Genomic DNA, 21,677 nt, shown 5'->3' on the forward strand with positions numbered 1-21,677 from the left:
GGAGGGAGAAATCTTGCCCACTTGGTCTGGAGTAGAGGGAGCGATGGGGAACATGCGTAAGTTTGCATATGACGGTTACGCATGTGTAGTATTTATCCTGTAGATGCATTAGTAGTTGAACTATCTGTGGTGAGTAAAATCTATTTTTGTAAAAAACGTGAAGTTGAATAAATGCTAAAAATAATAATCCAAGGGGTAAGGCGAATTTGAACGCTTTCTGATCTGTGATTGCAAGTTTTTTTTTTAATTATTGGTAAGCTTTATTTCGGAGCGTCTGGGCTCTGCTGTGTTCAATTCAATGCGGATGATGCCTGTTTTATTTTGGGACAAGTGAGCCGCGCGCGGCTGCACCAGAGCGCGCTGCTCTGCGCCGCATGTTGCTACACAGGAAAAACGGGAGAGTAATTTTTCCGGAGTTACAATTATTTTCCACTGAAGGAGTCATATTTAATCATTTTGGAGTGTAATTACTTCCAGTAGCCAGTAGAGTGTGAGTAAATATTCAGAATAAAATCTATTGGAGTAAAACAGCGTGACCACGCCCACAACGGTTCCTTAAGTTTCGTTTCTGCCGCCATGACACCTCTCGCTACACTGGAATGAGCTGACGTTTTATGGAACGGAAGGGCTGAAGTGAGGAACAGAAGACGGCATTTGAAATAACATGTCAGGTAAGGTCATTCGTTTTGGTTAACTTCATGTGTGTAAGGTACATTGTGTAGCAACATTGCAGCTAACCTAACGTTACTTCACTATTTGCATTGTCAGATATGAGCCGTAGCTTCTGATTGTTCGCGTTAGCAGATGCTAACGGTAGCTTCTAACGTTTTCACATAACTTAGTCACAGTCAAACGTTAGCTTCTAACGCATTAACATCAATTCGCAAAATATTTGGTGGTTTATGGACATATTAACGTCGACACACCTGGATTAAAGTCTCAATAAAGTAGTATTAGCTATCATCAGTAGCCAGCGGACTTCACTGAGCAGGTGCATGTGTGTTTTATTCTGTGTAGAGGGGCTGTCTTTTGCTGCAGTTAGTTGGTGCAACAGGTACATTTTACTGTGAAAATGGCTATGTAGAATTTGCAGTTTGTTGGCGTCAACACGTGTATTTTACTCAGAAAGGAGCTGTTAACGACCGTTTTAAGCTGCATTTGTTGGCGCTAACCTGTGTATTTTACTCTGAAAAGAGCTGTTAAAAACCGTTTTAAACGGACTGTTTCTAGCTGCGTTTGTGGGCGCTAACACGTGTATTTTACTCTGAAAAGAGCTGTTAACGACTGTTTTAAGCAACTGTTTCCGGCTGCGTTTGTTTGCGCTAACACGTGTATTTGACTCTGAAAAGAGCTGTTAACGACTGTTTTAAGCAACTGTTTCCGGCTGCGTTTGTTTGCGCTAACACGTGTATTTGACTCTGAAAAGAGCTGTTAATGACTGTTGGACTGTTTCTAGCTGCGTTTGTTGCCGCCAACACGTGTATTTGACTCTGAAAAGAGCTGTGTTGATGGACTGTGTTTCGCTGCAGTTCATCAGCACCCTGGTCGATGCAACATGTGTGTTATACTTTGAAAAAATGCACTTCACTCTGTTGACTGCTAAAACTAGCTGGGCTTGACATTGGCACGGGCCACTCGCGAAGTGCGGGTAGAATTCCGCAGCATAAGCTGATTGATCTGTTGCACTGTGGCATGCTAGAGACGGCCAAGTCGGAGACAACCAGGTGAAGTAGACATTGTTCAAGATGAGACAACTGGTTACATTTCTGATGATGTGTTCACGCCAAACGCAGTAGATTACATACAAAGTCTATGCACAGCCACTATGAGACTGGAGTGACGCGAATTGGCGATTCAAGCGAATGAACAGGTCCCTTTAGTACAGCGTAATAAAGACGTGCTTAAAATGTCCCTCGTTTTTATAATGAAATAGTTTACCCTTGTGGAGACCTACTATTAGTCCATGCATCATGTCTTTCTAATGTTGGCTTACTGTGGTATTACTAATGTTGGCAGTCAGCTGTTTCTGATAATGAAACTAATTTAATTGTTTTTGTCATGAAGGATGCAAGCTGTAAGAGTGAAGTACAGAGATCGTCAGAAGTACATTTGTTATGAGGGGCAACTAACCTTCAAATCATTTTTGGATTGTGGTGAGTGAAAAATATTGCACACACTAACCTGTGGAACAATACACTTGGGATGTCACTCTATGTTTTGCATACCTGAAAGTCTTTTCCCTGGAATAGCAAAGGTCTGCATGGAACACTGTCAGTTTTGGGATTACAATGTTCAAGTGAAGATGGCCTTCTGATTGCTGTCTGTTATGTTTTTCTGCAAATACACAACCGATTCATCACTAAGCTTGTCCCTTGGTATTTTGTCTTCACAGTTGCCAAGAAATTTGACCTTCCAACCTTGGACTTAAAAGTCTATGATGAATCAAAGACCGAAGTTGATGAGGAGGTGTTTGAGTTTCTACTAAAGAAACAAGACATTGGTGTGCTGGAGATTTGTCTACCCCAAGACCCAAATCTTGAGGGTTAGTTACTTATTAGCTTATAACTTCATATTTATCTGTACGGCTTGGTCAATCTAACATGTTTTGAATATGCAAGACAATTTAATATATCTGAGTTGGGGTTTTTTAAAATCTTATTTAGATATTTTGAAATCATCTCTGCTCACCCTTTCCACAATTTCTGGAACTGTTGTGGGCATGATACAATGTGAAATATTTGCATTCCTCTAATAATGGATGTGTGCACTTATATTGTCTTATAGTCACATTGTTAATCACATTAGTTCAATGTTAATATGATTTCTAGATTCTTTGAGCTCCCCTTCATGCTCCTCCTTTGCAAGCTTCAGTGGAGACAATGAGAGGGACTCGGACGACACCACTATATTGCAGCATAGTCCTGCTACAAGACAAAGAGATGAGGGAAGTCATCTAGCTCAGGTAAGCTCTGCAGTTTCCCTTGCATCCTTTCTGAAGGTTTAAAAAAAATGCCAAGGTTGAATGGTAAATGGCTGAATAACTGAAGTTGTAAAATTGTGGCCATTCTGTTTGATAATACTTGATGTCATTATTGTTTTAAACGTTTCATTGTGTTCATTTTTGTTCTTCCCACTTAGATGATTGAAGACATCCTGAAGAACAAACCTGGAGGAGAGAGGATCATGAATGAGTATGCCCGAACAAAAAGCCTAACGGATGCCAGAAGACGTGATATGGTCAAGATATTGGTCGCACATATGACAAGTGAACATGGGTATGTTGTCATGTTGTTATTATTACATACCTGCACTCCTAATACACATGTGTGTCTTGAATTGACACAGTACAACACCCCTCTTTTAGCAGGTGGAATTTACACATCAATACTTTTGATTGGAGCACATATAGTAAAGTCTGTGTGTTTGTGTGTAGGACAAGTCCTTCAAGGCGCGTTAAAGAGGACTACGCAAGGGGCATCACTACCTTGTACCCATACCTGGCCGATCCTAGGAGCAAGTTAGGCTATGTAAGTACATTAAAACGTCTAACTTATTTACTTTTCACTTGCTTGGAATGTAAATATTTCAACTGCTGTTTTACAGATGGGTAGTGTTTTTATTTCAAATAAAGATCTGTAAACATTACTGCATGGCAACAAGGGCTGTCACTTTTTGAACATTTGTTTGAATGTAATTAACATTCAAACTCTAATGACTCATTTGAATAAAAAATGTACAGTCTATATCCACAGCTGACTGTTTAACGTAGTTTACTTTGTCACCCAACAGAGGGCGCTCTAACGTATTGCGTGTCATTTCATATTTGTTCGAGTGTTATTTTTGGAAAAGGTGACAGCCCTAATGGCCACCATCTCTGCCTTCCCCGTAAGTTGAACTCTGGCGGTGTTAAAGCTCAGTTTACTTTCGCACCGCAAGGGTTAGCCCATTAACAAGACACAACACTAACCGTGTAATACAATAACCTCTGTTTTTCAAAATAACTGTCATTAGAAAGAAAGGCCTCATCACAATACTAGGAAATATGATAGTTTTTGGGGAAAGATTAAACTATTTCAACTTGTTCAATCAAACTGAATAACCCTTTTTACTTTAGGAGCATTATTACAATGCAGAAGATGGGAGTGGGTATCTGGCATGGAGACTGAAATTTGTTCAGAAGGAAGCATCGGAGGGAAAAAAGAAGACCTGCAGTCAGTCACAAACACTAACTGGTATGTGTGAAGTCTAATTCATAATGCATGATGAGGGAATAATCATATAATGTATATATATATATATATATATATATATATATATATATATATATATATATATATATATATATATATCCTATTTTTCTTCTGGAGACGTAAGTGCCTGCATGGCCATCCTTGCAGAGTTTTCCAAGCCTTATTTCTTATATCTTAGGACATAATATCATATACTAACCCAGTAATTGATAAAAGTGCCACCACTATTACAGGTGGTCCAAAAGCAGAAAGAGACTCATTCAGAGTGGAAAACGGGCTAACCACAGAAAGCCTGTGCTGCGAGGCCATTGCGCTTATGAAGCATACAGCTGATGAAGCAACTGTGAAGGAGAAGATGAAGCAGACCTTTACCTATCGCCAAGACATGGTTCATGACCCAGTGAAGTCCTCTGAACTATTCACAGCGTTTCCAAGATTCCTGGACATGGCAGGACTGGTATGTGAACGTTCTACTGCCACTGTCATGACAATATTATTTCTGTTCTACAATAGCCTGGGTAGGGTTGTAAGATCTGTCATGACCATGGTGCTACACCATAATGTTTACTGTTCTGTTTTGACCAATTCTATCTTGTCTGCAGATTGACCAAGACTTTGGTCTGATGTTTGGGGATGCTGCTACTACAAAGTTCCTGGAGAGATGGCCTACTATCTACAAACAGAAAGTCCTCGAACAAAGCCGTGGCCTCACACAGACAGCCGATCTTCAAGACCTGGTTCAAAATGCTGAATGCACAACAGACGTGGAAAATGGTATGCTAAAAGTTAAGGATCATAGTTATGGAAGAGAGAATAGTTTTTGAATGAAAAATGGATTGACTGTTCGCTTGTAGTAAATGCTTGTTTATGAATTTTTACTTCCAGGATGGGACAGTGACATGTCATCCATTTTGGTTCTTGTCCACCTTCTACCACCATCACCACATGGCCGCAAGAGACCAGGAAAACTCTCAGCCAGACAAGCCAGTGACCGTCTTGTGAAATTCATTAAGGTGAGGTTACAGTTCAATTAAACTGGAAAATCGTCACTGTTCTGTCCCCTTTTCTAAACCTTTCAATCCTCTTTTTAAGATTATGGTCAATTAAGACATTTCCTTAAACTGACTAATTTTATAGCTGACTAATTCATTATTTTTTCTGTCACAGACTGGGATGAGCATCCAGGGGCATCTGGACGGCATCGTGGAAAGCCTTCAACCATACCTGCTAGCTGTGGGGACCCAGAAGAGTCTGATTCACAAATACTTCATTGTGATTGACAAGCATGCAATACCTTGTAAGTCACCAGACACACTTGCCTGTTTTGATGAGCTTTTCAAAGCTCATTTTGTCTTTGGTACTTCGTACAACCAGGATCTGGTAAATGTGTACAACTTCTTGCAAACCACGATCTTTGAAATCGATGTTGATACCACTAAGGTGAATCCAAGGGTTGCAGAGTTGAGGGCTCGGATGCTGCATTGAGTTGATACGAAGATGTTTTGTTTTATTTGCAAAATCCCCCAGGCAAACACCAATTCCCTGACAAAACACTTGAAGTTGATCCACGGACTTTGTTCAGGAAAGACCCTTCGTCTTAAATGTGGTCAGGCTGGTTGTTCACTAGTTTATGGCACTTTTTCTGGGTTTCGAAAGCATCTAAATAAAGCACATGAACCTTGTTCTGATCCTGGTGAAGGCCCATCTACATCTGAAGATTTAGCAGCAAGTAATTTTGATGACTTGCCAGCAAGAAGTTCACCTTCTGACTCAGTCCTTCTCAAAAGGAGTCTTGTAGACAGCTGCGCTGCAACAGTAGCCGAACTTAAAGTGGCAGGCGTAAGTGAAACAACTGTTAACTCTTTGGTAATTTCGATGGAAGAGATTGTTGACGATATCCATAATCAAGCAAAAGAATCTGTGAAGAAGTGTCTATCTTTACAGGAGCCTATCAAAAGCGACATTGAGAGCAAAATTGATCAGTGTTTCGAAAAAATGGAAAATCCCTATGGTGTATTAAATTCTGAGAGTAAAAGAAGGCAGTATTTTACAGAGAAGTGGGGAAGGGTAGACTTAGTTGAATATGTTCTTGGTACAAGATTTGATACCCTACGCAATCGCACCACTGGAACTTATGATCAGGTTGTTGTCACTGATAAATTAGTTTACATCCCTATTTTGAAAACTTTACAATTTATTTATCAACATCCTAACATAAAAGAGATGATGCAGACTTCAAGTTCAGGAGAAAATCTTCATGACTTGTGCGATGGAGATCTTTTCAAGAGTCATGATCTATTTTCAAAACAGAAGCATGCCATTCTGATTCAGCTTTTTTATGATGATTTTGAAACTGCAAATCCTTTAGGCTCAAAACGGGGAATACATAAATTAGGTGCACTCTATTTCACCTTGCGGAATTTTTCTCCCAAGTACAACTCAAATCTGCTTAATATTCATTTGGTCGCTTTATTTCATGCCCAAGATGTTAAAACATATGGCTTTTCTAAAATACTTGATCCACTTATGCAGGATATTAAAATACTTGAGAAGGATGGAATTCGGGTCCCCTTGTATGATCAGCCAGTGTATGGAACTATTGTCCAAGTTACAGGTGACAACCTTGGTCTTCACAGTTTGTTTGGTTTTGTTGAATCATTCAGTGCCAGATATTGTTGCCGCTTCTGTCTTGCTGAGAAAGAAGACTTTCAGACTGAGTTTAATGAAGATTCACCCAAGATAGTTTTGCGAACTCGCGCACTTCATGCGGAACATTGCCAAATGATGGAGACAAATCCCACTCTTCCCTATGTGATGGGCGTTAAACGTTCTTGCATTCTAAATTCCTTGCAATATTTCAATACATGTGAAAACTTCTCTGTCGATATTATGCACGATATCTTGGAGGGAGTGGCACAATATGAAATGAAACTTCTATTACTGCACTTGAAAGATAAGTACACAACATTAAAAGAAATAGACTGTAGAATTAGGAGTTTTAACTATGGCTATATGGAGCAAAACAACAAACCTCCTACAGTTAAGTTAAGGGAGGACTCAAATGACTTGGGGTTGAATGCAATCCAATCCTGGTGTTTACTTCGCAATCTACCACTTATCTTTGGAGACTTGGTTTGTCCAAATGATCAACACTGGTATTTGCTACTGCTTTTGCTTCAAATTGTAAACATTGTATTTTCACCAAAGTTATCAAAGGGTATTACTATTTTTTTGAAACACTTAATCGTGGAACACCACAGGTTGTTCAAGCATTTGTTTCCAAACAAAAGGCTGCTACCAAAACATCATTTTATGGTGCATTACCCTATGTGTATTCTTAAAATTGGACCACTTTTGCATAGTTGGTGCATGCGCTATGAAGCAAAGCATCATTTCTTTAAGAAACAATTAAAAAGCTTCAAAAATATCACTAAAACTTTGGCCAAGAAACACCAAAATCAAATAGCATACAGGTGGCAGACATTTGATCCCAATGAAGTGATAATTGGTCCAGGTAATATGGTAGCTTTAAATGTGCTAGACTGGGGCTATGAGATAGCTGAGACTATTCAGGTACCAATTGACACCAAGGTTTTAAATATTAGATGGGCCAAACACCATGGAAATATGTATCGGACGGGTTTAGTCGTTTGTCTGAAGGTTCATTGTGAGATGCCAGTTTTTCACAAAATCCACCATGTAGTTCTGAAAGATGAGAGGTTATTGTTTGTTACATTTGCCCTGCAAACAGTGTGTCTTGATGAGCATTTTAATGCATATAAAGTTGTGTGCACAAAAGACGGACCTCATGTAGTTGATGTGAAAGAGATTTTCTGTTATAAAGCATTTGATGTACAAATGTCATACAGGTGTGATGATGCAAGTTTGTTTATTGTGCCATACTGTTTCCTATGATGTCATAGTGAAAAGGCCAAAGTGTTCCAAAGGTCCAAAATGTATTCTGTAAAATATGTATGGATACATTGCACATTTGTAATACAAAATAATAAATTGTGCTTTGGTAAATACTGATATCTGATTTATTTAACTTGTTGGGTTTAATGATAACCTTCCAGAGTAAGTTCTCTCAGGTTTTAATCATAATTTAGTTCTCTATGGAGTGTAATTTAGTTCTATATGGAGTGGAATATAGTTCTATATGGAGTGGAATATAGTTCTATATGGAGTGGAATGTAGTTCTATATGGAGTGGAATATAGTTCTATATGGAGTGGAATGTAGTTCTATATGGAGTGGAATGTAGTTCTATGTGGAGTGGAATGTAGTTCTATATGGAGTGGAATGTAGTTCTATGTGGAGTGGAATGTAGTTCTATGTGGAGTGGAATAGTTCTAAGTTGAGTAAAATGGCAGTAGAGTTGTTTTCATTTTATGCTACATAGAGTAAATTATCATCATCTAGAGTTAAATACAAACACTGAATAGAGTAAAAAATACTCTGAATCATTAACTCTGAGGCAAGAGTAGATTTTACTCTATATAGACTGGGACCAAATGTTGTATTTTATTGAGTAAAATTTTATTCAATTTGAGTAAAATTTACTCCGACAAATTTACTGTGTACCAGTTGCTCTCCGACCGACTCAGTTTGCTTTTCCGAGGTGACATTATTTTCTCCTGATCTGTTCGGGAGTGAGTGATAATAATGTCTGGCTGGACTAACCGGGCGCGTGCTGTAAATATGTGGAGGTTTATTCAGTCGCGCATTGTTTTAACGCAGCTCGATATTAAGGTGACTTGGTTCTCTCGGTTTTTTCTTTTTTACTTATCAGGAAGCGGAGGGAGGTGGGTGAGAGTGGTGGCCTGGTGGGGGCTGATTTTTTTTATATTAGGTTTAGATTGAAGCTATACAACAATTGATTTCTCCTGCCTTATACGCACGTGAGCAGGTGATCACAACTATTCTTTCCTCCCAAAAGCCCAAATCAACCTTTTCCCGCGCGCTTGGCTGTCCACAGACATGCACCACACGTGGACTTTTCTTTTTTTTGGGAGGGGGTTATAGGTTAACTGTTTTAGAAAAAAAAGATGACCGATTAAAGGGGGTAACCCGAATAAGTTTGGCCTCCTTTTTATTTTTATTTTTTACTTTTTAAGTGTGAGAGTTACTAAACGAGTGATTTAGGAGTTTGCTGAGATTAAAAGGCACAAACACCCACCAGAAGCTGTGAGACATGAGTTGTAATTATTCCCAATCCGTCTCTTATTTATTTATTCATTTAGGAAAGGGGGGGGGGGGGGCGGTGATAACCGCTTTGACCCTTGGCCCCTGCCGTACACCATCATCGCAGTGCGCACATCCTGTTGCAGAGGCTGCACACAAAGGAGCGAGGAGGTTTGAAAAGAGGTTTGGTAAAAGAGGAGTAACTGATGGGGGACGACAGAGAGAGTAAACAGGGGCCACCGGTGTCCCAGTGTCTTTGTAAAGACGAATCTCAAACCCACTCCACAATGACAGAAACACATAATAATAATCATGATTTCATGAATTTTCTCCATCGACACTTTAACACCGTGACAAATTAAATTTTTATGTTACATTAATCATGTGTTTCTTTAACGATACCATTGTGGATGCTTGTGAAGTTTGTTTGGATTCATTTAGACTAATATTAAGATATATGGCTCATTGCATTAAAAAAGTCTGAAAATGTTTTTTGTTCAATTTTGCAATAGCAAATGTGCCAAAATCCTATTTATATTTGCTTGTATTACTGGACCTATCTGGTTTGGTCAATAAAATACAACTCCTTACTTTTCAATTTAGCAATATCCCATATACATTTTATGGATTTGTCATGTGATAAGTATTCGTATTAATATTGAGGCACTTTAAGCTACCAGCGTATATTTCCCTTTCTTTATTATAAGAGGCCGTGGGCCGTCATGGTTTTTCTTTATTTTAGTTCGTTTATTTGTTTCCCTGTGTGACAGCGTCACTGGCCCTCACCGCCCTGCAGCTCTCCGGGTTGTCATTATATTGTCATCTTCCTCGGGCCTTAAACCACGCGGCCGAGACCACTGGAAACGTTTCTTGACCATTGTGATATCCCGTTAACCCTATTACCAAAGACGCATGGATCTGTCCGAGTGATCCCGCTCCCTCCGGCCCTAAGCAGAGAGCCATATCAAGCTAAGCCCCAATTAAAATAAAAAACAGCAAAGGACGATGGAATGATTAAATCGTTAGTCTCGCCGCGGGAAGTGGTATTTCATTTTCCCTTTCAATTAGGGGTTGATTGGGCTTTTCAGGGGAGGTCAGCTGTGAAATCTGGATTATATGCGCGGGCTCGGAAGACGCATCCATCGGCTCTCATGCACTCACGGTTTCCAAACGGCTGCCTGGGTGTTAAATGAGGGACTTAAAATGTATGAGCAAAAGCCCACAGAAAATGACAGCAGCAGAGCAGTTTACATGTGTGCTCTTTCTTTTCTTCTTCAGCTGCGGGCACAGGCTCAGTCAGTCAGGAATCGTTCACCATCGCCAGCAGACGGCGATATCGACGCTTTGCCCCGGCAATTTCACTTTCATTACATGCTCGGCGCTTCTCCTCTTCCACCAACGGTGCTTTACCAAACCTCTTTCACGGCATCCTCCGCGTGGAGTGTGTGTAATTTCTCTCTCTCTCTGACACCTACTACATACCTTAATTACACACCTGGAGGGAGAGAGAGAGAGAGAAAGAGAGAGAGGTGGGCTGAAAAAATGGATTTTGAAGCGCCGGTGGAGCGTCAACTCCGCTGATATAGAATTGGTTTGGGTAGACTGTAATTCCAGTGCATACAAATAGAGTTGGGCCCGGGTTTATATGACGCACGGCAGATTTGAGAAGAACCGGTAAAGATGAGGGGACACGTTCTGAAGTTCAAGCACAAATAAAGAAAATAAGTGGAGGGTAACCAGATTTGTATCTAAACTTGTGTTGAAGCCTGTGAGTTTAAAAGCTGCTGCATATGGAGGCTGTATTAACCACGTTTACCGAAACCATAGCTGTTCCTTAGAATATATTTAGATGTTTGACTCATGGTGCTCAAAGACTGCACCCCGCTACATCCCTGCTAACAAAATCGTAGTTATTTTTGTTTAGCTGATGTCTCCGAGAGCGTGTTTGGAAATTTCAAATGCCTTGTGCTATTTGTGGGATTGGCCCTCCTTTCTGCCTCCGCCTTCTCCTCCTCCTCCGGTGTGTTCTTCCTCTATGGTCCTCTAGTCACCTGACCAAACGCCATGCAAATCACTCTGCTGTTAGAGCCCCATTGGCCGCTTGTGGCTCATTTAACCGCTGTCAGTGCGCATCATATGGCCGCCGCTTTAACCAACTTCTTAACTCCGACAGGGAAAGTGGCTCGAATGCGCATTCTATCACAGTGGATGTGAACCAACCCAGGCGAAGACAGCGTGAAATACTGGTTGGAGAACATTTTATATCCCGTTTCGGATTATTTTTTGTCTCGTATTTGAATCATTTGGGTTCGAATATATATTCTGTACCCCAGTCAACCTGTACGCACCCGATCTCGTGCGCGCCTATCTTTGAAATAGACTTTTTTTCTCTGTTGGTGGCGAAGTTTAAAAACCAGGTGAATGTATAGCATGATGATGGAAACTGACCTGCATTCCCCCGGCCCCCAAACGAACACGACCACGGGGCAAACGGGGCCGAACGGCGGGTCCAAAGCGAATCAGGAGCGGGTGAAGAGACCGATGAACGCGTTCATGGTGTGGTCCCGTGGGCAGCGGAGGAAGATGGCACAAGAGAACCCCAAAATGCACAACTCTGAGATCAGCAAACGGCTGGGCGCCGAGTGGAAGGTGATGTCCGAGGCGGAGAAGCGCCCTTTCATCGACGAGGCGAAACGGTTGCGAGCCATGCACATGAAGGAACATCCGGATTACAAGTACCGGCCAAGAAGGAAGACCAAGACGCTGCTGAAAAAGGACAAATATTCCCTTGCCGGTGGACTGCTTTCTGGGCCCAGTGGGGGCTGTGGAGTTGGTTTAGGAGTCGGAATGAGTTCATCCGGGGTCGGGCAGAGGTTAGAGAGCCCCGGGGGTCACGGAGGCTCCGCCAGCTCCGGCTACGCGCACATGAACGGCTGGGCGAACGGTGCGTACTCGGGGCAGGTGGCTGCTGCCGCGGCGGCCGCGGCGATGATGCAGGAGGCGCAGCTCGCCTACAGCCAGCACCCGGGGAGCGGAGCGCACCATCACCACCACTCGCACCACCATCACTCACACAACCCCCAGCCCATGCACCGCTACGACATGACAGCGCTGCAGTACAGCCCCATCTCGAACTCTCAGAGCTACATGAACGCTTCTCCATCCGGCTACGGCGGGATCACCTACACACAGCACCAGGGCTCCGGCGTCTCCTCCTCAGCCGCCATGGGGACGTTAGGGTCGCTGGTGAAGTCGGAGCCGAGTGTAAGCCCTCCCGTCAGCAGCACACACTCACGGGGTCCTTGCCCCGGAGACTTGAGAGAGATGATAAGCATGTATTTACCGACCGGAGAGCCGGGGGACCCGTCAATGCAAAGTAGACTCCATGCCTTACCGCAGCATTACCAGAGCGCCACGGCTGGAGTGAACGGGACGGTCCCTCTAACACACATTTAGAACTCACCGAATAATTGAAAACTGCAACCGAACACATAACCAAATATTTACCTCTTTTCTAAATAACCCCGGTCCCGAAAACTACCTGCATTTTGTACAGAATGTTTATGATATTGTAAATGAAGGGTAAATAGCAAATTCATCTCTTTTTTTTTAATAGCCACCAGTGGAATTATATAACGAATATGATGCTGAGATATTGGTGATTGTGCAACCATCTTTTTGTCCATTACTTCACAGTCTTAGTTGAGGGTTACGCCAGGTTCACAGGGGGGGGGGGGGGGTATTTGGTTCAATTGTCTCATACTTTTGGGGGTTCTTGTAAGTTATTGAAAATGAGATAACGTGTCATAATCTTAAGAACGTGCTTTAAAAGATATGGGGAAATCACCTTCTTTAAACATTTGTGTTCATTTGCAGAAGCCTGTGTCTTAATTCTTGGAAACCATCTCTTTTTATTGTAACACTCTAATTATTGTAAATTGTGAATAATTTTAATATTTCAAATGATGACGGGCAACTGTTGTAATTTAAGTGCTTTTCTGCAAGTGAAAAGCCCTGATATTGCAATGAAGAAGAATTGAATAAATTTCACCAGATGTTGCTTTTGATTCTTAAGACAACGGTCTTAGATTGATTATTTTCACAATGTTCTTTCAGGATTGTTTTCACGTTTTAGGACACAAGAATATCACTCAGCCTCCGCTCGAGAAAAATAGCCACCTGTTTAAATTGTGACACCACATGATCCCACGAGCTTTTAAATAGCCTAATTGTTTGTGCGTAATTGTGCGTAATTGTGCGTAAAAGCTACAGTCTGTAGGCCTCGGAGGAAAGTTTCCTCCGAGGCCTACAGACTGTTTCACGGGCTTAACCTCAATGTGAGTAACGACAAATGTATTCATAGATAATGAAAACAGTTTTTTTATTGGTGCCAGGCCAAACCATATTCAAGATATTACATTATAATTTCTAAACAGATCTGATTACGTCAATGCCTCATGCGACGAACCACCTGTTAGTTTTATTAACGAAATATCCTCATGTATTAATGGGAATAAGAGGTAATGCTTATGAGCTATGACAGTATTTATAGAAAATGTAAGCAGCAGAAATGTTTTTATTAATTCTAAATTTCTATTTAAGGTTGTGTCAGACTTACACATTTGTGATTAGATTACATCAGAATATCAATAACGAAATGTTCTTCAAAAAATATAACAACAAATCAAAAGGCCATATAACTCACTTGCTTTGATATTGACTTTTTAAGTATGAGTTTGTGTTAGGCCTTTCAACAACAAAAAAAGAATCTGAATATAATACAAAAAAATCATTCAAATAGATTCATATATTTTTAGTTTTTAATTCCACTGCTTCTGTTTTGAACACTTGACTTAAATAATACGACTCGGGCAGAAAAACTAAATAACAATAATAAATAATAAGAAACAAGAAATACTATAGTGATGCAAGGATTGTATTTATTTCAACATAGAATATACGTTTTTTTTAATCATCTTTGGCGCTCTGTTGGAATTCAATTTTCTGAGAGAGAAAAAATATCTCAAGTGAAATATGATATAGCTTATTCATATATAGCTTCATGGTGATCAACAATACAACAGACCAAAATAAAATAGGACTCTCTAAATCTTTCTATCAATGGAGCAGTGCTCAAAATGACACATTTAATAACTGTTATTTTAGCCACGGTTTTATCCTCATTGCACAGTCCCATCATCTTTTAGTTTAGCTGAGAGGCAGGAAAGTCAAGGGAACCGGGAAAACGACACGAGGCACAAACAGGGATTTAAACAATACATTCATGTTTTATGAAACTACAAGGGACTTGCAGGGAATTAACCGTCTGACATTGTACAGGAAGAAAAATATCTTATCGTCCATGTATACAACTCTGTTGCACTCACAGCACAAAGCAGAGCATGAAATAATTCCAGATTGAATGCGTGCATCCGCAACATGCGTACATCTAACGACGTGCACCACAAAAAAAACAATACGCCCAAAATGTTGCGCAGACTGGATTTACAGACTTGTCCCACTGGACAGGCACGCTCGTGACAATGGGGTTACTGATGACTCATCAGAATTTCAAAGTTGTAGATGTTTGATTTGAGGACTTTTTGTCACCTTTGTACAAAAGCACATTCATTTCGGATCAGACATGCCACTCAGATATTTAATCTTTAATAGCCATACACATGCAAATGAGGAAAAATGATGCCTACTTAGGCATTTTAAAATCAATTAATCTCAAATACATAGTTAAAGGGCCTATTTCACACTGATGAAGACTTGCATGGTATGTCAATTAAACCTGTTAGGCCTCATAGTAAAGCGTGTAACGTTTGGCTGAGCATTAATCTGTTGAAAGAAATCAGAGGAACAATGTCTGGAAATTTGTTCCCCCCCCCCCCCCCCCCCCCCCCCAACAAAAAATCGCATCTATTGAGACATCTCTCTGCACTGTAGCGCGCGCCGTATGGCATGGGGTGGCCTCCTCGTGCGTTTTGCATCTGTTTCTATCTTATCTGTTGATGTGAAGAGATGCGGATTAGCACTGAAAGCACGGAGAGGCGGAGCGCGTCACGGCGCATCGCCTGGCTAAAAGAGGAGCGTTCTGGCAAATTTAACCCGAATAAATTACACCTTGAGGTGGAAGAGGGGTAAGTGTAGGGTGCAACGCTTAAAAGGCTCCGCGGCAGCAGGGTGTATTTGTGTGTGTGTGTGCCTGCCTGTGTTCACGTGCCTGTGCATGCGCGCGTGTTCGCGTGTGTTTAGCTGACAGGCCAATAAATCTCTCCACCGCGCGATGCTCTTATCTTGTAGCCACCGATATATTCCGTGCTAGGAGGCCATCAGCACCAGCGCACACTCGGTTGCTCGTAAAGCCCCGATCCCTTGCACTCCCTGTCCTAAATGGGGATAATTAGCGTCACTTTATCACGCCTCTGCATATTTTCTCCGCGTCCCCCCCCCCCCCCTCCTTTTCCTAAAAAAATTTACCAAACAGGCTGCTCTCGTCGCCCGCTCTGTCACAGAAGATTATGGAGACAGATTGCACAGAGCGAATGTGCCGGGCGAGATTAGCGCGGAATAGAGAAAGCAACTGGGCCAATGAATTCCTCGGAAGGGCCTTATCGTGCAATTACACGTTGACATGTTTAACAATCTTGCTGCCTCTTAATCCTGCAGTGCTGCTCTATCTACCCACAGCTAAGGCGCTATATGCCGGCACACGGACCTAATGCACCGAAACGCGGCACAAATGTCCTGAAAGTTATGAGAAATTGCTTTATTTTCAAACTTTGTCAAGCATTCAAACGCCTTTTTTATTTTCTATTTTTTGTTTTGTATTTTTCAGATTTCTCCGTTGTTGGAATAACATCTGCACTGGGACTTTTTGACAAGAGGTGAGATATCAAAATGAAAGAAAAAACAAAAAAAGACATTTGGTGTATTGTTGACCTAAATCACTGTTTCCCCTTTATCGACTAATCGAAAAGTGACAAAAAAAAACATGAAATGTTTGCATGCCCATCCAGATTTGCGATGTGAAGCAAAAAGTCACTGTTTTGTATGGAGTTAAATGTAGACTTTACCATCTCTCTGCCCAATACACACACACACACACACACACACACACACACACACACACACACACACACACACACACACACACACACACACACGAACACGCACCACCACGTCCCGGCCCACCGCCCCTCCCCGTCCCTTCTGCCTGGCGGTAGCCTGTATCGGGGCCTGTGTGGGAGTGATTGTGGAGCGCCACTGTAGGAATTTGGCAGCGGCCGTGGTTTGCAGAGCCGCCCCACGCTGAGCCCCATTCAGCGGCCAGCGCGCTGTGAGGTTGGGAAGTTTCAGTCAGCCGTACAACTCAATGGCCCCCACAAAGGCGATTACAAGCCCCAGCGCATTCCTGTAGGGACCTGGGAGCGGCGCAGGTGCGAGGGGGACCGGGGTAACCCGTCAGAGAAGTGATAAAAAACGGGACAGTGCTGGGGGGGCCACACAAAACCATCCGCTCCGCGGGAACCGGGGAGTTTTTTGGAGGAACGAGGAGAAAGGAAAGAATAAGTTTGGAAGAAGATGGATGTTTGGGGGGTTGGGGTGCAGCATACTGAGTGGCCTCACTGTCCATCACCCAATGAAAGGACGAGGAGACTCTCAATCAGGGCTAAAGCCAGGATTGTACGGAGGTCATGAGTCCCCCAGCACACCCATGGACAATTTGTTTAGCCATATACTGTATATCTGTATTTAAAAACAGAAATTCTCATTTTACTAATTCATTTTAGTGCTCCGTTATATTTGCTGTCAACTTTATTATGGTCTATGTTCCAAAGTTTCTGCAAGGTATTTAATCAGGTGAACTATAGCTTACTAAATGTCTTTTTAATATATGTTTTGATTTGAAGACATTTATTCTATAAAGTATTATGATCTCAAAAACCCAGCAGACTGTACATGTATCTGAAAGTTAGCAGCCTCATAGTGAAATAAGTCAAAGCTCAGCTGATATAAATGTCGTCTCATAAAGGGGCTTTGTTAAGAGGACCGTGGAGCTTTTGTAGGAAAAGTGTTCCTGCCTTAATAACTCTTCATTAAATACAAAATAAAGAACTTTTTATCTGCAAACAGATGAAATACAAAGTGTTCTGTATACTGAATATATATATGTGTGTGTGTGTGTGTGTCTTATGAACAAGTAACAGATCCACAAAATTACAAAACAACTCTTATGACAATAATGATTCATATACCTCTGTGCTCAAGAATGGTTAAAGCTTCACTAATCGACATATTTATACCAAGAGGCGGATCAGATTATTGGGAAGTGTGATTCGAGGGCACTGGTGGTGACAAACCCACCGAAAGGTTTCACCGAACTCCGAGGCTTCCCTCCGCTCTAACAGACCTTTTTACTTGTTTGAACTCATTCTCTTGGTTTTCATGCCAGCAAAGTCATCAACTTAATTTCCAGCCACAGCAGGAAGTTGTTTTAAGCAAAGTTCCGATAAACCCGCATCTCGTGCACTAGCTGTCCAGCACCGGACAGCAGACGGACTAAAGCCCCTTTCACACAGCCGGTGCAGTTATTCTGCCTCGACTAATGTAAAAGGTACAAACACAGGACGGGGGCACAGAGTTGTTCTGCCATTAAGCCGGCAGCGGATCCGAAGGAAGTCACAGAGCCGAATCCATGTCAGTGTAAAAGGGACAGCCAGCATGGCTACACGCACATACACGACAGTGACTCTGTGGTGTTACACGCAACAGCGAATGAGTTGCGTTGATAACCGAAGAGATGGACGGTAGTTTTATCACTTAGTGGTAGGAAGAGTGAGATTTCTCAAGTAACTGAAAGAGTTATTACAGATCAATACAGATTTTACTGACATTCTTGCTTAAACTACATTTAAATTTGACATGTGATGCCTCAAAAGAGACACAGATCACACGTCCTTCCACCCCAGTCCGAGCTGCTCGAGTTTGATGGCGTTTTGAGCATAGACTGTATGCAAGAAGTGGATGTAGTTGTTGTGACGTCACCCATTGGTTTGTGGACTGTCGTTTTGAAGCCTTGAGTTTTGGCGTTTTGGCTGTTGTCTTCCTGGATTATGGCCGTCGCCATCTTGACTTTTTGCAACCAGTGAACGGAAGTGACTGTATTTTCACTGCGGAGAGGTGACGTAGAGACGCCGTATACGGCTCTGGCAGCGGTAGCATCCTAGCTTTATATCCCTCTAAAAGGAACCATGATTTTTTTAAATGAACATCATGCTGTATTGAAGAAGACTTGAAACTAGCAATTGAGACCATAAACTCATGTTTACTGAGGTAACAAATGAAGTGAGGAGTAGAGTCATTTTCTCATAGACTTCCATACGATCTGATTTATTTTTGCAACCAGAGGAGACGCCCCCTAATGGCCAGTAGAAAGAATGCAAGTTCAAGGCACTTCTGCATTGGCTTCATTTTAGAGGGTTGTAAGCCTCTAATGGGCCAAGTTTAAGAAGTGCTAAGCAGCTAACAGCGTCTGCAGAGACACAATCTTGGGATGGTCAGTGCAGCGGCCATTTTTATGTGTACCGTTGCCATTGCAAAGAACCGTGCCACAGAACAGATTTGCAACAAGTTGCGTGACGTGTAACGCAACAGTGTTAGCGTCCAATGTGTGAATGTGTAGTCCAGTCATTACGGCTTTCCCTTTTACAAACCATTCGGCTCTGTGACCGCCTCCACCGCCGGCCAAGTAGCGCAGCGACAATGTGTTTTATTGCTCGCCATACCCCTCAATTTATATTCCACTTTACCCAGCCCTTTATACTGTATGTACAGCACTGCAGCCCTTAGCAGGTGTGCTTGGAAAACTGGCGTTTCATACAAACTTGGCTTTTTTACTTTTGTAGCTCTGGCCATCAGTTCTACAGTATTAACTTTGTACTCGCCAAAGTAATTGCTGAGATCTCAGTATGCAGCTACGTCGCTAAAGAAATACGTCCAACAGGGCAAGAAGCACTAGCAGCCAGACAATCAGGCAAGAACCCAAGCACGAGTAATCAGTGCCTCTACAGCGAGCGTACCTCTCATTCCCCACCAGAGGATCATAAAGAAGATGCAAAGAATCGCATGAGAATGAGGCACGCTAGTCACACGCAGAGACGTGTCGGAGAGGAAACTCTCACACTCTCATGTAGACTACCCCGATGGGATCACATAGAAATACAGTATACGGGGACCCGAAAAGGCACATGAACAAACAGGTCTCTCGTATGAACACATGGGACTTTAACTATCCCTTCAAATACTTGAAATCATCTCTAAATTCAAAAGAAGAATTACAGGAGCATGGATCTTTTAAAGTTAAACTCCATTTTCTCAGGGTCTCCGTGTGCCCTTTTCGGGTCAGACAAACTTTGGTACCAGTGTCCCAATCATCCGTGGCAATCAGAACAACAACGAAGGGTCACACGATAAGTTTTCAGTGTCCGCTACAATCCTGTTTTTGCACTTGAAGGAAGGCTATTTGGCCCAATATTTATTTTCCTCCCATCCATCCCATCTCTATGTGAACATCGTGAGCATGCTAGCCTGCTGACTTTAGCATTTCCCTCAAAGCGTCGCTGTGCTGAGGTACGGCTGTGGACTCTTAGTCTTGCGCACATTACAAATAGCTCACCGTTTGACTGACAGGCTCTTGCGCTCACTGGCTCCCGCTAACTCAACAATTCGCTCAATAGCGTGTGGTGGTGTACAGCACACCTGCAGTGCTTCTCTATCGCTGGCCCGCACACATGCGTACCCACCAGATGCTGCAAAGGATTTCTGCTCCTCTGAGGCAGGTGATAATTCTCAGGGCCGTAGAGAATGAGGTTAATGTGGGGTCAAATGGTTCAAATAAGAAACAGCGGTTTTATGGTGCCTGCTGCGTGCTGATAGCTGTTTGAACCGGCCGACCTTTGAACCCTGCGGGGTCAAGTGATCGACAAACCGGGTCATTTAGATAGGTCAGATTGGAACAAGTGAAAGATGTGTATGTCACAGCAATATGTCCAAGAGGAACAGATAAATAGTTTTTAATGATTATAACCCCACTCAATTTGTTTCCGGAGCCATTAGATTGTTGTCAGCTATCAGACTGTTTAAGGTGCGGGTTACATTTGAGTCATTTGTAATTGAATTGATAACCTGCTGGCTGTTAAGCATTCAGTTAAAAGAACCATGTGCTTGTGTGTCTCTTTCTATCAATGAATACACACATGTACATATTGTGCACATGTATTTGTTGTAGCACAAACCCGACATATGAAACTACGGGGCGCTGTTTGCTGTGTTCTGCTGTGTCTTTATTTATTGACTTTTGACATTTGATATCCCTACAAATCAATATCCTCTCTTTGTCCAGCTCCCTCTTTCTCTGTCTGTCTCTCTCTTCCAGCAAACTGTCCATCATGGCTATCACCAGTGGACATGGATCACTGAGGGGCCTGTGATTAACAGATAGGACCTCGTCTCCTCCGCTGGCAGGCCATCATTATGACGAGCACTAGAACATAGGTGCTGTGGGCGAAAAAAGACCTTTAGGAAAATGTCAGCGACAGTCAGAGCCCCAACTTTCCTCCATTCACTCTTTCCCATGTGATGCCACCTCCTCTAAACCCCTTAATTACACGACCCTTTTCTCCTAACCAATGTTTTGTATCTAAGTAGTGTCTGGTTTCGGAGTATGTGGATATTTTATTTGATATTTTTATCTTATGTGGCTTACTTCAAGGTCGGTCATGAAAATCGACAGTAAAAAATTCAAAAAAACAACCCCAGCCCTATATTTCCCCCATCTCAGCAAAAACAATAAACAGCTCTCGTTTCCCATTCCCTTTTACTGGAGCCAGCTTCACTGTCTTAATACTCTTAGTCCACATGTGTCAAACTCAAGGCCCGCGGGCCGAATCCGGCCCGCCACGTCATTTTATGTGGCCCGCGAATCCACCAGCAAAAACAAAATTAAAAAAAATATTTTTCTTTTTTTTTTGGAAAAATAATTAAAAGTTCGACTTGAAAATAAAAGTATCCCCATGGTCGAAATTATGAGATAGAAAGTTGAAATGATGAGATAGCATGTTGTCTGTGTACTGACATTAAAACTATCACAACAGGTGGACAGGAGAGGCAACAGCCCGAAAAGAGGTTTTCCAACGATTGAAAAAGATCGACAAATTATCCCAAAATGTCCACGAAG

General features: G+C 42.1%; 2 protein-coding genes across 2 annotated transcripts; both read left to right on the top strand.

Annotated features, from left to right (window-relative positions):
* The first annotated feature begins 413 nt into the window (after positions 1-413).
* LOC306782883 (uncharacterized protein) lies at positions 414-8,752 on the top strand. The gene is made up of 11 exons (XM_079276366.1): positions 414-671; positions 2,065-2,153; positions 2,393-2,542; positions 2,829-2,962; positions 3,139-3,275; positions 3,434-3,527; positions 4,115-4,232; positions 4,484-4,707; positions 4,853-5,024; positions 5,136-5,263; positions 5,418-8,752. Exons 2-11 carry the CDS (start codon positions 2,066-2,068, stop codon positions 5,733-5,735), a joined length of 1,563 nt encoding a protein of 520 aa, XP_079132492.1. The 5' UTR covers positions 414-671; position 2,065; the 3' UTR covers positions 5,736-8,752.
* Positions 8,753-11,854: 3,102 nt separating this feature from the next.
* sox1a (SRY-box transcription factor 1a) lies at positions 11,855-20,888 on the top strand (the record flags this gene model as incomplete). Its single annotated transcript, XM_079276689.1, has 3 exons — positions 11,855-12,697; positions 16,278-16,326; positions 20,844-20,888. 2 exons carry the CDS (start codon positions 11,855-11,857, stop codon positions 16,296-16,298), a joined length of 864 nt encoding a protein of 287 aa, XP_079132815.1. The 3' UTR covers positions 16,299-16,326; positions 20,844-20,888.
* Between the last annotated feature and the right edge of the window lie 789 nt (positions 20,889-21,677).

Source organism: Melanostigma gelatinosum (assembly GCF_949748355.1).
Source record: "Melanostigma gelatinosum genome assembly, chromosome: 10".
Lineage (NCBI taxonomy): Eukaryota > Metazoa > Chordata > Actinopteri > Perciformes > Zoarcidae > Melanostigma > Melanostigma gelatinosum.